The sequence below is a fragment of the Megalops cyprinoides genome, chromosome 14 (assembly GCF_013368585.1).
Source record: "Megalops cyprinoides isolate fMegCyp1 chromosome 14, fMegCyp1.pri, whole genome shotgun sequence".
NCBI lineage: Eukaryota > Metazoa > Chordata > Actinopteri > Elopiformes > Megalopidae > Megalops > Megalops cyprinoides.
In genome coordinates, this window is record NC_050596.1 from 25,443,126 (window position 1) to 25,455,305 (window position 12,180).

General features: G+C 45.8%; 1 protein-coding gene across 2 annotated transcripts in view; it reads left to right on the forward strand.

Moving 5' to 3' along the window:
- The window catches only part of LOC118788832 (NEDD8-conjugating enzyme UBE2F), a 63,975-nt gene that overhangs the window by 1,026 nt on the left and 50,769 nt on the right, over positions 1-12,180 (forward strand). For both annotated transcript variants that reach the window (XM_036544943.1, XM_036544944.1), the window contains exons 2-3: positions 5,916-6,052; positions 11,872-11,901. In XM_036544943.1, coding sequence (XP_036400836.1) covers positions 5,935-6,052; positions 11,872-11,901 — 148 coding nt within the window. In that variant the 5' untranslated portion in view covers positions 5,916-5,934. The remainder of the gene's footprint in view (positions 1-5,915; positions 6,053-11,871; positions 11,902-12,180) is intronic.

Here is a 12,180-nt window from a genome sequence, read left to right on the forward strand (position 1 = left end):
GTTCGCCGAACAGTTTAATTCCACTTGTCACTGTTGCAAGTGTGTGAGATCCAGGGAGCCAGGCAGGGTAAGTCTGGGCTTGATGCTGGTGGGCAGCCCGGGGGGGAGGGGGAAGAGAATGCCAGGACTGGGCAGTCTTTCTGACATGTGATATGCAGCTGAGCATGTGTTCTGGGTCCTAGGGAAGCTGCCAGATAGCTCAGTGAGTGCATTTCAGAGTAGGGTGCCCAGGCAGAGTGAGAGGAGTATTCCTTTTGTTTCAACCCATTGATCTGATTTTATTATGACTGTGCTGTGGCAGTGTATGTTTTCTCCACGTTATGTGACAGAGAGAAAAAACATGACCAGAAAGTTTGGGTTTCTTTATTTTTGTGCAGTCACTTCCAGGTCACTTTAGATGGCTGGCTGCTTCAGAACTTTTGTATTGCTATGCTGGTTCATTCTGTGAATTTTTTTTAACAGAATCGGGTGGTTCATTCAGCCTGGCTGACTGGCCCTAATGCAATACCATTTCTGTGACCCTGCTGCTGCTTACATCTCAAACTGAAATTCCATTTCCCTGTAGTCAGGAGCTGGTTCACTGATAAGTCAGTGGTAACAACTGGGGTAACACCATCATGGTTGCATGAGAAAACTCTACCAAGCCAGAGTCCCTATATCCTTGACTGTTTGCTGTACTCAGTACAGATGGCTGAGGAAATTCTCTCTTCCTTTAAAGGTAAATGTTTCCAAAACCAGTCCTCACTGACAGGGCTATTTGCAGTAGCCATTTGCCAGTGTGCAGAAGCAGGCCTGGATTTTGTTTCTGTATGTAATGAAGAGTTATGAGGTAGACACTGTTCAGGCTGTTCCCCTAAGCAGGAAACTGTCTACATGTTTTCTGTTTTTTGTGAAAGGACAGGCTGACCTGTCGGTCAGCTTCGTCAAATATATATATTTCTTGTGGGTGTTTTTCGTGGTTGCTCTCAAGATGTTCAGTGACTCACAGAGAAAAGTAGGGTTCATCTTAGCCAGCGGGGGGCGACGTATCAACACCCCAAGCGTGTCTGCAAGTCTGCTGATGCAGACTCCCCCCAGCTCAGCTGGCATATTTTGGCAAATTATTGGAAGGTTGCCAGTTGCCATCCAAGCAGAACTTTTTAAAAGGATTTATGAGTTTTCAGAAACTTATGTTTCAAGGACCAGTAGTTCGCTAATACATGGAGTGCTATTATCATAGTCATTTGCATTAGATTACAGGTGTTTAGCAGGCCCTCTTATCTAGCTCCACTTATATACCTTACTGTTTTCTTATGTTATCAATTTATACAGCTGGATATTTAAATTCTGGTTAAGTACCTTGCCCAAGGGTACAACAACAGTGCCCCAAGAATCACTCAGCTGGAGAATCAACTAGTTAGCCTTTGGGATACAGTCCCTTTTCTTTAACACTACCATCACACTGCTTCCCATTTAGGCTAGTACGGGACTATGTACTACACCACTACCACTTTTGGCTTTGGTGCTGTGCTGTGCTGTGCTGTGTGTGTGTGTGTGTGTGTGTGTGTGTGTGTGTATCCATGTATAAAGTAATATGCTCACAGACATTAAAAGGGATTCATTAAAAGTAGATCAAACTCTGATATCACCAGAAAGGGTAAACTTGGGGACTTTTGCCTGGAACCAGCTCAAACTCCATATTCAACCAGTAATCTTACACCAAGACCACAGTGGAGAAACTCAGTACTTTGAATTTCCTTACTGAAAAGACAAGCGTCTAGAAAATAAGCCTTATTTTTTTATTAAAGTCATGAAAATACTTAATTAACTGGATTTTTTGTGGAACAAAAGCCAGAAGCATATTCAGCATTTCATGATTAAGGTGAGCACAATATGATTATTCAAGACCTTTCTTCATACACTCCAAAAACATAAATGGTACCCTTTTGTCTGACTATGGAGAAGCTGGCCAAGACCTCTTACAAAAAGAAGCAGAAGGAGCAAACCTTCAAAAAAAATTATTTTAAATACCAACAAACAAATGAAACCAGCCTGAACACACAGTCAGTTGAAAAAAGAGCCTGGAGCTGCTCTCCAGTGACACACCTGTGTTTAACATGCCTTTAATTAGGCAAGTGAAGCCTGTTAACCAATGGGCTGGCTCACACAAAGACCATTTTCAACTGACAAACAATCAATCTGTATGAAATGAAATTGATCGATGAGTTCAGTTATTGGTGAGGTTGGAAATGGAAAGCCAACAATCCTTAAAATGTAACAAAGTGACAGTTTAGCAGGGAGTTTTGGGGGAAAGATGAAGGGTCTCCTTCACACTGACTCTTAGTAGATCTGTGAGGACAATTTCAGACTGCCTCATTCTATTGAAACAACAAAAGGAGAATGAAAGTCACAGAACACGATCCTAACATTGCTTTTGCATTGTAGACGCTGCTGCAGCGTTGCAGGGACGTTGTGAGAATGTTGGCCGGGGTTTCAGTGGATGGCACAGAGTGGCCTCGGATGATTTGAGAAGGAAAGGCAGATTTAACGTGCCGTGTTTGTGGCCTCAGTGGATCGATGGTCTCGGGTGGGCCCTCTCTGTGGCCGGTCTCAGCTGGACTCCTCATCCCTTGAGTGCCGTACATTGTCCGCTAATGGAAGATTGATCCCTTCTTGGTCCTCGTACGCTCACCCCCGCCGCCGTCATTTTCAACCCGGGGATCGGTAGTCTTTCCTACCTAAGTGGCGTAAAGAGGATTGATTGAGGATGAATGGAGGTAAATGCAATGACGTCAAGTTTCAGAGAAGGTGTGTTTTGAGAAACCCTGGCTTTCATGTTGGACAGCTGTGGGGTGTTTCTGTTGTCTTTTCTCAAATATTATTTTTCACTTTGAGAGCCACCAGTCCATGGCAGTGTGCTCTTTACAGCTGTACTCTAAAACAAATGGAATTCTACAGAAAACTGGAGTCCTCTAATGTCTAACAAATGTGTCATTAAATCCTAGTAGGCCAGTACTGGGTGCTTGTGTTTGTGCTTGCATTTTCAGATCTACGTCAGTCCAAAAGTTCTTTGTCAAACGCTGCTTGTGCGGTGAATGGGAATGATCTGCAGTGATAGCAAATTATCAAGCAGTTTTCTTCACATTAGTTTATGTTATGTGGCCATATTTTGTCGTCTCCTTCTAATTGACTGCCTTCAGCGGTGTAATGTTTCCCTTACTAGAGGCTGATATGCAATTAGCGCACATAATCTGCGTTAAACCTGCGGATTTGCTCTTCACGAGCCTGCCTATAATTAGTCTTCATTACTGGAAATGGAAACATCTGGAGGAGCTGTCTCTCCCTCTGCCTCTCTCCTCCTTTCTTTGCAGCACAACATCCTGCACTTAGAGCCCCACATGGTGGGCTGATTGATTGGCTGTCCTGTTTTTGGATAATTAGGTGGTAGCTGGGGGCCGACTTATTATGAGTCTGCTAGTTCAGGTTTAGATCAGTCATTATTTATGAGAACATGTTGATACCACACGGTTTTGAGAGATGTCTTAGTTCAGCCTGTTGCTCACCCTGACAGCGAACTGTCAAAGTCTTTGAGCACTTTGACAAGTTATCCACCACTGTTAGAATTTAAATTAATATTCATAAAAATGGAACTTAATATCATGCTTAATAATAGTAAATAAAAAAGAATTTATTTAGAGTTTATGGCTCTCACTGCATTACAGGATAAAGGAAAAAAACAATTCTATCTGTAGTTTAAAGAAGTCTAAAAAAAAGCAATGATTTTTCCAGTGGCTGGGATTTTGCAAAGATCAATAGAACAGGGCAAACGGTTTTCAATTTGTGTGACAGCACCATCAATATTGTTTAGCTGTGCTTGTCTTTGTTGCATATCTGGCTAGCGCTCGTGTTTGCAGCTTGGCACGTTCCCGTCAGAAGCTGGAAGGCTGTGTTTGCCTCTCCCCTCGGCTTTGCAGAAACAACCAGCCTGAAGTGATCAATGCTTTAGCGCTTCATTATTGATGTCCCTCACTCAGTTCCACTCCGCTCTCTTGCCATGCCCATAAAAGATTTGTAGGGCTCCCCTTTTTGCAGAAGCCCTGTCCTTCAAAGGGAATACTCACAGCAGAACACCGAACGCATTCCCGGCCGTGCCACAAATTTACCAAAGGCAAAACGCGTGGAATTTGACAGTCAGAAATGTAGGCTGTTTGTTTGACCTGTTTTACATGTCAAGCATTGTTCGGTAGTCTGTATTGTTCACATAGACAGCGGTGTGAAAGCCGTTAAATTCCCGTAAAGTAATTCGCCCGGAATGTAATTTACCCCATTCTCTCTTTATAGTGATAGTTAGCTACTTTTATCAGTGTTATGCCATTGAAGATATTGTACATTTGCAGCATCGGCAACGTAACTGAAATAAAGGAGCAACTAGAAAATGACTGGAATATGGAGCTTTGTCACGTGGAAGCGTCTTTATTTTTATCTCTTTGAAGTCTAATGTTCCTGTCAACTGAGATCATTCCAATGCAAAAATGATTAAGCTAAACTGTTTGCCTGTCATAACTTATATTTTCGTTGGTATAAGCTCATGGTAATTTGATGCAAATTAAGCAAAGCCAGTCTCTCAGGAGGGCTAGACTCCCTGACTGGGGCAGATGCATAATTCACCACAGTGCTAGCATCAGCAGTGTTGTGTCGACGTGAACGAGAGCTTGTTTCAAATGTGCATTTTCCAGTGTAGCCTGTGACCAGCCCCACCCAATTGCATGCCAACCTCCTAAGTAAGTGTATGTGGATTTGAGCTGATTGCATGGGAACTGGTCGTTATGTTAATGTCATGCAAATCAGCTCGGGCAATCAGCATATCTGGCCGAGTGAATTCTGCTCCTCGTGCTGTGTGCTGTAGTTTGCATTCAGTGAAACTAATTGTATCGGCCTCTTTGTGGACAGCAGTCCCGGGAGAGCGGGCAGTGAGGGGGCAGAAGAGACCGCAGACAGGTGTCCCAGGCTAACCCTGTCCTCCGTGTCCTGAATGGGAGAGTGTGGGAAGGGAGAGCTCGATTGTGCACTTGTCACGAACACATCAGCTAGCACTTTGCTGGCCCAGCGCTCGCGCTCTTTGTTGGAGGGTTGTGTCTGCATTGTCATAAAGGCTTCGGCCTTTTTATGGAATGAGCCATTGCACCCTGTTGACGGCTTGGGTTTCCACAGGCCGTGGAATGTTTTTTACTTGAAAGTCCGTTCCTGAGTTCTCCAGTATTCTGATTCCCTGATTCTGAAGTGGTTATGTAAATTCAGCCACACCCATTTCCCCGTCAGCAGTCCGTGGAGCATGCAGTCCAAGTGCAAAAAAAAAATAGGTGCTATTACACGCTTATTTCTAGTGGTGTGTGGTTGAGGACAAAGCAGAGCAGCCATACTGTGCATGTGTTTGTGTATGTGTTCATGTATGTATGTGCGTTTCAGGTCTCATTGTCTATGCTGCTTGTGAGAGGCAGTGAGGTAGCCATACTAAGTCTGTGTGTTAGTGTGGGTCGTGTGCATGCATATGTGTGTCCATGTATTTCTGTTTCACATCCTGTTGTCTTTGCTGCAAGTGAGAGAGTATGGCAGCTGTACTAAGCCTGTCTGTTTATGCGGTTGTGAGTGTGTGTGTGTGTGTGTGTGTGTGTGTGTGTGTCAGTGTATTTGCGTTTCATGTCCTGTTGTCTATGCTCCAGGTAAGAGAGTGGGGCAGCCATTCTAACCGTGTGCATTAGTGTGAGGTGTGTGCGTGTGTGTGTCCATGCGTTTGAGTTTCATGTCCTGTTGTCTATGCTGGTTGTGAGGGAGTGGGGCAGCCATACTGAGCCTGTGTTTAATGCGGTTGTGTGTGTGTGTGCGCGCGTGTGTGTGTGAATGTATTTGTGATTCATGTCCTGTTGTCCCCGCTGCAGGTGAGAGAGCGGGGCAGCCATGCTGACGTTGGCGAGCAAGCTGAAGCGGGACGAGGGCGGGAAGGCTGGCCGCACCCCCAGTGGCACCTCTGACTCCACCCAAAGGGTGTCCATCCGGGATCGGCTGCTGATAAAAGGTGCGGGGCCTTTTTGGCACACTCCCACAATGCACTCCTGTTTCACAATACATGCGTTCTTTAATTCATCTGGAGCCTATCCTTATCAAGGGTGACACAGAGCCAGTGTCTCATCCGTAGTGGGTAACACACAGCTGTATTTTACAAGACTTTGAGTTGTCTTAGTCTGTCATTTGGGGATTCAAAAGTATATTAGGTTTTTACAGGAATTTGAAACGGGGGTAGCAGTGTTGGCAAATGAGTGGTGCTGGTAGTGGGGAGGACCCTACTTCATTTTTGAAGAGCTGACGTTAAAACCTACAAACCTCTTGTCTCGTGATGGACAAACTTTAAGTTAGTGTAGCATAGTATAGCATAGCATAGCATGGGCAGCAGTGTAGCACAGTAGTAATGAGCAGGGCTCCTCAGAAAACTAACCTGTAAGTCGCTCTGGATTTTTCACAGGGCACAGGGCATAAATTGCCTTCTAAACTACGCCAATGCAGTGAGCCCTGCTGGGAAGTACCGTATTAGGGAGTGTTTGTGAGAGAAAGATGTGGGCACCCACAGTTTTCCTCTCCTTAGTTTAGTATTCGTGTGGTGGCTCCGGTGTGTGGAGGGCTTCCGGGCCTCCTTCCGCATCCTTGCTCTCATGTTTCCCCTCCTGCTTCTCTCCTTCTGTCTTCCCCCTTTATTTGTCGTTGAATCGTGCTTCCAGTGCCGTCGGTCCTCTTCTGGGTACCGGCTTCCCTCATGAATTTCAGAGGCCCGTCTCCGCTTCCGAGTCGTTTCCCGTCTGTCGGGGAGAGTTTTTGTCTCTCCCCGGTGGGCCTGGCTCCATGCGCTGGACGCTCCGTCCGCTTTTCACTCTCTCGTTGTCCGGTCGCTCGTGATGGGCTCTGCCATCATTCATTTCCCGCTTGAGCATGCTGCGGGGTGCTCGTTTCGGTTGAACCGCCTGTCAGGCGGCGCTGCGCTAATCCACAGGCAGCGGGAGGAGATGAAGGAGGCCAGGGTTCGATCAGGCTCCTCCTGCTCTGATCGATCCTTTGGGGGGCTTTCATCAATCAGACTTTATCAATCAGCTTTCATCAGTCTTTATTAGATTGATGAAAGCTGGCTCCCAGACTGCATCTTTGTTCTCATTTTCTCGCAAGGTTATTTTAAAGAATGTATTGGATTTAAGTGCTCTGAAACAGCTCTCATCTTGTGTGCAAAAAAATTGCTTATGAGAAGAATAACTTATGCAAAGGAAAATATATTGAGGAAAATGTAAATGGAATGGAATTTTTATAGAATTTGAAAAACACTTTAAAGGCACTTAAAAAATTCTGAAAAGCTCTTACTTTAAGATGATGATTGTTAAAAATGACTTTTTTGATACGTGAAAGCATGCACGGCTGTTATCCCCAGCATTGGTGTTTTTATGATGAGATTATGGACTCTTCCTATTGCTGTGTGTCACTTCTCCACGCTCTGTGAAACCGGATTAGCCCAGGGGGACAGAGTGCAGGCCCAGGCCCTCATGGGCAGCCTTCTGGCGGTCCCTGTCACCGCGAGTCTCCGCTCATCTCGTCCCCCCCCGCTTTGACATGCCCCCCCCCCGGTGCGCGTGTGTCAGCTGTAGGTTCGTCTTCCAGTACAGCTTTGTTCCAGCGCTGACACAGGGCTCCATCTCAGAGGAGTGGGGGGTTTTCACGCTGACAGTCCAGAGAGAGAGAGAGAGAGAGAGAGGAGAGCAGGCCGTTTAAAAGTGTTTAAAAGTTGGGGGGAACTTTGATGTGGACAGGGGTGAAATTATCGAGACGGCTGCTGACAGCAAGGGGGGGAGGGGTGAGGGTGGAGATCTTTCAGGAGTGCGGGTTTGGAGACTCAGAGGTGCACTGTGACAGACAGGGACTTCATAGTAATGGGGCAGCCTGTTCAGTCTGATATATTTAGAGAAGAAAAAGTTGACGGCAGGGACAGGCAGTGGTGTTGGTATATGGGTGGGGAACTTAACTTACAACTGGAGGTTTGCGAGTTCGATTGCTTGGTGGCACATTTTGTTATAACCTTGAGCATAGTATTTAACACAGTTGTTGGATTCAGCTCTAAATGGACAATGTGCCAAAAATGAGGCTTCTTTTAATAATCTTGTGGTATTTTGGAGAAGTGTTAGATAAGGGAGGCTGTGAAACATTTAACGACGATGGATGATTGATGTTACTTCTTTTGTCTGAATCAATCGCTGTCATTTGCAGTGCCTCTCATAAAAATAAGGGTGTCCTCCATGCCTCTACATACATTAATCTCTGTATCTCAGTGCTTTGCCATTAGTGTGCCATTAGCACAAGCAGGTGTGATCTGCTCGTAATCAATCATATTGAGATGGTGGGCATGAGGCAGGAAGTACTGTCCTTGGCTGTGCGTTCGATCAGCTGCTAATGCCACCGCAGGCGTCTTCATCTCGCGGAGTGATTCAGAATTTGGCTCAAACGAAGGAGAAACGCTCGAGTGTGGCGCGGCGTGGGCAGAGAGGACGTTAGCGGTGAGCGGGCGAGACGCGCAGACTGGAAGGAGCCTGACCTGTGAGAGAGAGAGCCCCCCCCCGCAGCCGCGGATGCAGCGGGGCGTGAGGTCATCGCTGCGTAACTCATGGCGACAGAACTGAACACTCCGATCGAGGCTATGAGGCAGCGAGCACAGATTGTGAGAACAGACCTTTTCTGGCCCTCCCTGTGCCCTAGTGCATCTGCACCATCTGATCCCGTTCGGGCTCCAGGTGAAGTCCCCAGTGCTACACTGACAGATTTTAAATTCGGTTTCTTTTTCCGTAAGATGCACCAGATTCATTGAGTGTTAGGAAATGTTGACATGCTGATTCCTCAGGAATTGGCTATCGACCCTTGCAACCTGCTAGCAGCAAATTGAGCTTACCTGATTCTGCGCTGAATAACTTCATTTTGCAAGCAGAAACTTCCTGTTTATTTTTCCATGAACAGGAAGCCTGTGGTTTTCAGTGTGTTGAGTACACTATCACTGAGCATAAAATTGGCTCTGCAGCAGGGGCTCAAAGCCTGCCTAAATTTTTACTTCACCAGGTTTCATTTACTTCAAAAAGAACTCCAGTTCATCTGAGTTTAATATCTTGGTTATTTCAGGACATGGAAATGTTTTCTTCAATCAGATGGTCATAAACAATAGGACTGTATACACCAAAGATGTAATCTTCACCTGTTGATATCTGCAGTATATTCAGATGTGTGTCTCTCAGCTTGGCTAACCATGTAGATGATAAGAGCAAAGATGATGATCATTGGAAGCAGTTTATTTATCATAAATAAAACAGAAAGATGAAGTGATTTTTTTACATCTGTTTGATTGCCACCACTTAAATCAAACATTTTGTTGTAGTGATTTTGTATTAGTGTAAATTATTACTTTGTCTGATCTGTAGTTATTTTGCATTTGTTTTATGTCACTATTTATTTAAAGTTATGTGTCATTTGCAGTGTGTTTAAAAAATGTGACAACACTTTTATCTAACTTGAAAATTTCTGAGCCTATTTTCACCTGTCATTTAACTGATACCATTTCACAATACAAAACAATGGCATGACCCTTTGACATGGTTTTTATATGTGTACAATCCAGACAATCTATACTGGCGGTCTCTGTAGAGATACCTGAGCTGGCAGATTTGCTTTTTAATGGGCATTCAAGTAAACACATCTTCTTCAGAACATGTCAATGCCAATGATGGCACTGTAATAATGGGTGCAGCTGAAAAAAAAAAGAATAATTTCTCGGAAGAATGTACTTGCACAAGGCAGGCTGATGGTGAGTTATGACAGAACCCAGCCTATTAGCACAAGTTTACCACAGTGAGGAAGAAGGCTGACCATTCAGATCTGTTACAGATCCTTGCATTGCATCTCTCGCCCAGGAGAGTATGACACTTTTCTGTAATAGGGATTTACCGTTTTATACCTACTTTCCCCCGTGGGACTTCTCCTCTCCTGTAACGTGGCTTAGCACTGCACTGCTGTGAAGCTTTAACGAGAGAGGTCTTGCCGTGACCGTTTAGCACCTCCTGCGGTGTCTCTACATCGAGATGTCCTGTGCGCTTCGGGGCCTGGACTAGCTGGCATGTCAGTCAAACCGAGAACTCCATCCATCCCAGAATCCCCCGGGGGCAGGAGGCCGCCTGCGTGGGCCACCGGGTGAGGCCTACCTGCAGCAGGAGAGCCGGTAATGGAGGAGTCAGGGAGAGTGTTTACCCAGCTGGCCCCCAGGTCACATCCATGTATCTCATCAGCTGAGTGCAGATTTCTCCAGGGACATCGGGCTGAATGCCTCCTCCATACTGAACTGACAGAAATAGGGACTGACGTTTGATGGCAGTTTTGTTGGTGGATATGGAGCTTTGTAACCGTGGAATTAAGGAATTGGGAGCACTGGCTGGTACAGCAAGGTGGTACATTAAGCCTCGTAATGCAGCAGCCGCTTCCTGTGAATGTGGCTCTGATGACAGCCAGTTACCCTGCCGTTGCACTTCCAAGACCTTTTGTAAGAAGTAAAGAAATGGTCCCATCTCCCAAGTAGCTTTATCTGCAGCTTGAGTGTCCGTTAGCTGTTTCTATCATTCAGAAAAACCATGTGCAGCTCTTGTAGCTTTATTTCAGTGAGCAGATATGACTTGGAAAGGAGGGTAGCATGGTAGCTATATACAGTACCTCTGTTTGCAGCGGTGAAAAACCGTTACGTTGAGTCACAGTGGCAGGAGGATGAGGGCTTTTTGTTGTTTAGTTCCCTCCCTCTACTTGGAAGCCATGCTTCTTTTCTGTCCTCAAGATATCCTCGTCCTGCATCGAATCATAACTCGGTAATAACACTCACACAATGTATCGTGGGCGAGGGAAAAAAAAAATAGCATCACCTGGGTGTGTAAGTGTCGAGCTGAATCAGGTCAGTGGGAGCCTTCCCAGCGGCACAAACGGGAAATGAGTGGTGCAGGTAATTTGTCACCAGCCAGCGGCCCATTCATGTCCCCCCCAGTCACCCCTGTTGACACGGGTACACACCGGCAGTTATTTGTGCTGTTAACATGAGCGGCGCCGGTCCTGCAGATAACCACCCGGCGAAAGGTCCACATGCTTTGTCTTGACCTTGGCCGGGCTGGTGACCACATGTCAAGACAGAGCCATCTGTCACGGGGAGCGGGCTGCTGTGCGGGGGCGTTTGAGCGGCTCAGTTCGCTGACAGATTTAAGCCTGAGCTGTGTGCGCGTGGGGCCTGAGATAGCATTGCTGGGCCTGTTTTTGGAGGACCGCACGCTCCCTGGAACTGATTAAAACGAAGTGGGTCTGGGTTGATTTATGATGTGTGGGCTGTGGGGCTGTTTCTTAGAAACAGCAGATTGGGGGTGCATGGTGACCTGTAGAGCAGGGAAGCGATACCTTCACCTGTGGGGAAGGCTTTTTGTCTTACACATGGAAGGAAGCTGTTTCACTTCAGGCAATTACCTTGAATGGACACAACTTGAACTTATGTTCTGTTGTGCTGGAAGTGGCTAAGAGCGTCTGCAAAATGAACGTAATGTAATGTAGTGTAATCATGAGCGCAGAGTTACGGTGTAGCACAGCATAAGACAACGCACTAGTGCTTTATTTACCCGCATTAGGTCCAGGCTCTTTGGAGATGTGTACATGTAAACATAAAAGAATATTCATATGGTATAGCGTAGAATTGGGGCGTGTTGGTGTGGATGCTGAAAGCGTACCAGACTTTTATATTAGTGAGTTTTTCCTTCCGTTCGTGCATTTGTTAACTTTTTGTTTCTTTTCACTTTTTTGCAGAAGTTGCAGAACTTGAAGCCAACCTTCCCAGTAAGTATTCTCGTGCTACTTTCCCCTGTTAGGAACGAGCTGATTCAGGTGATGTCACTCTACCCACATGGCCAGGCTCCTGTTCCAATTATGTCCTCGAATTTTTTTTGAAGGAGAAGGTGTTTTACTGCTGACCCAGCACATTATTGAAGCTCCCAATTTTTTTGTAGGCACTTTTCTATCAAATGTAATACACCAGTCTGGGCACTGGGTGGAGTCTTACTCAGAATTTTACACTGCAGAGTCTTTGATGGTCATAATGATATTGCATGATCAAAG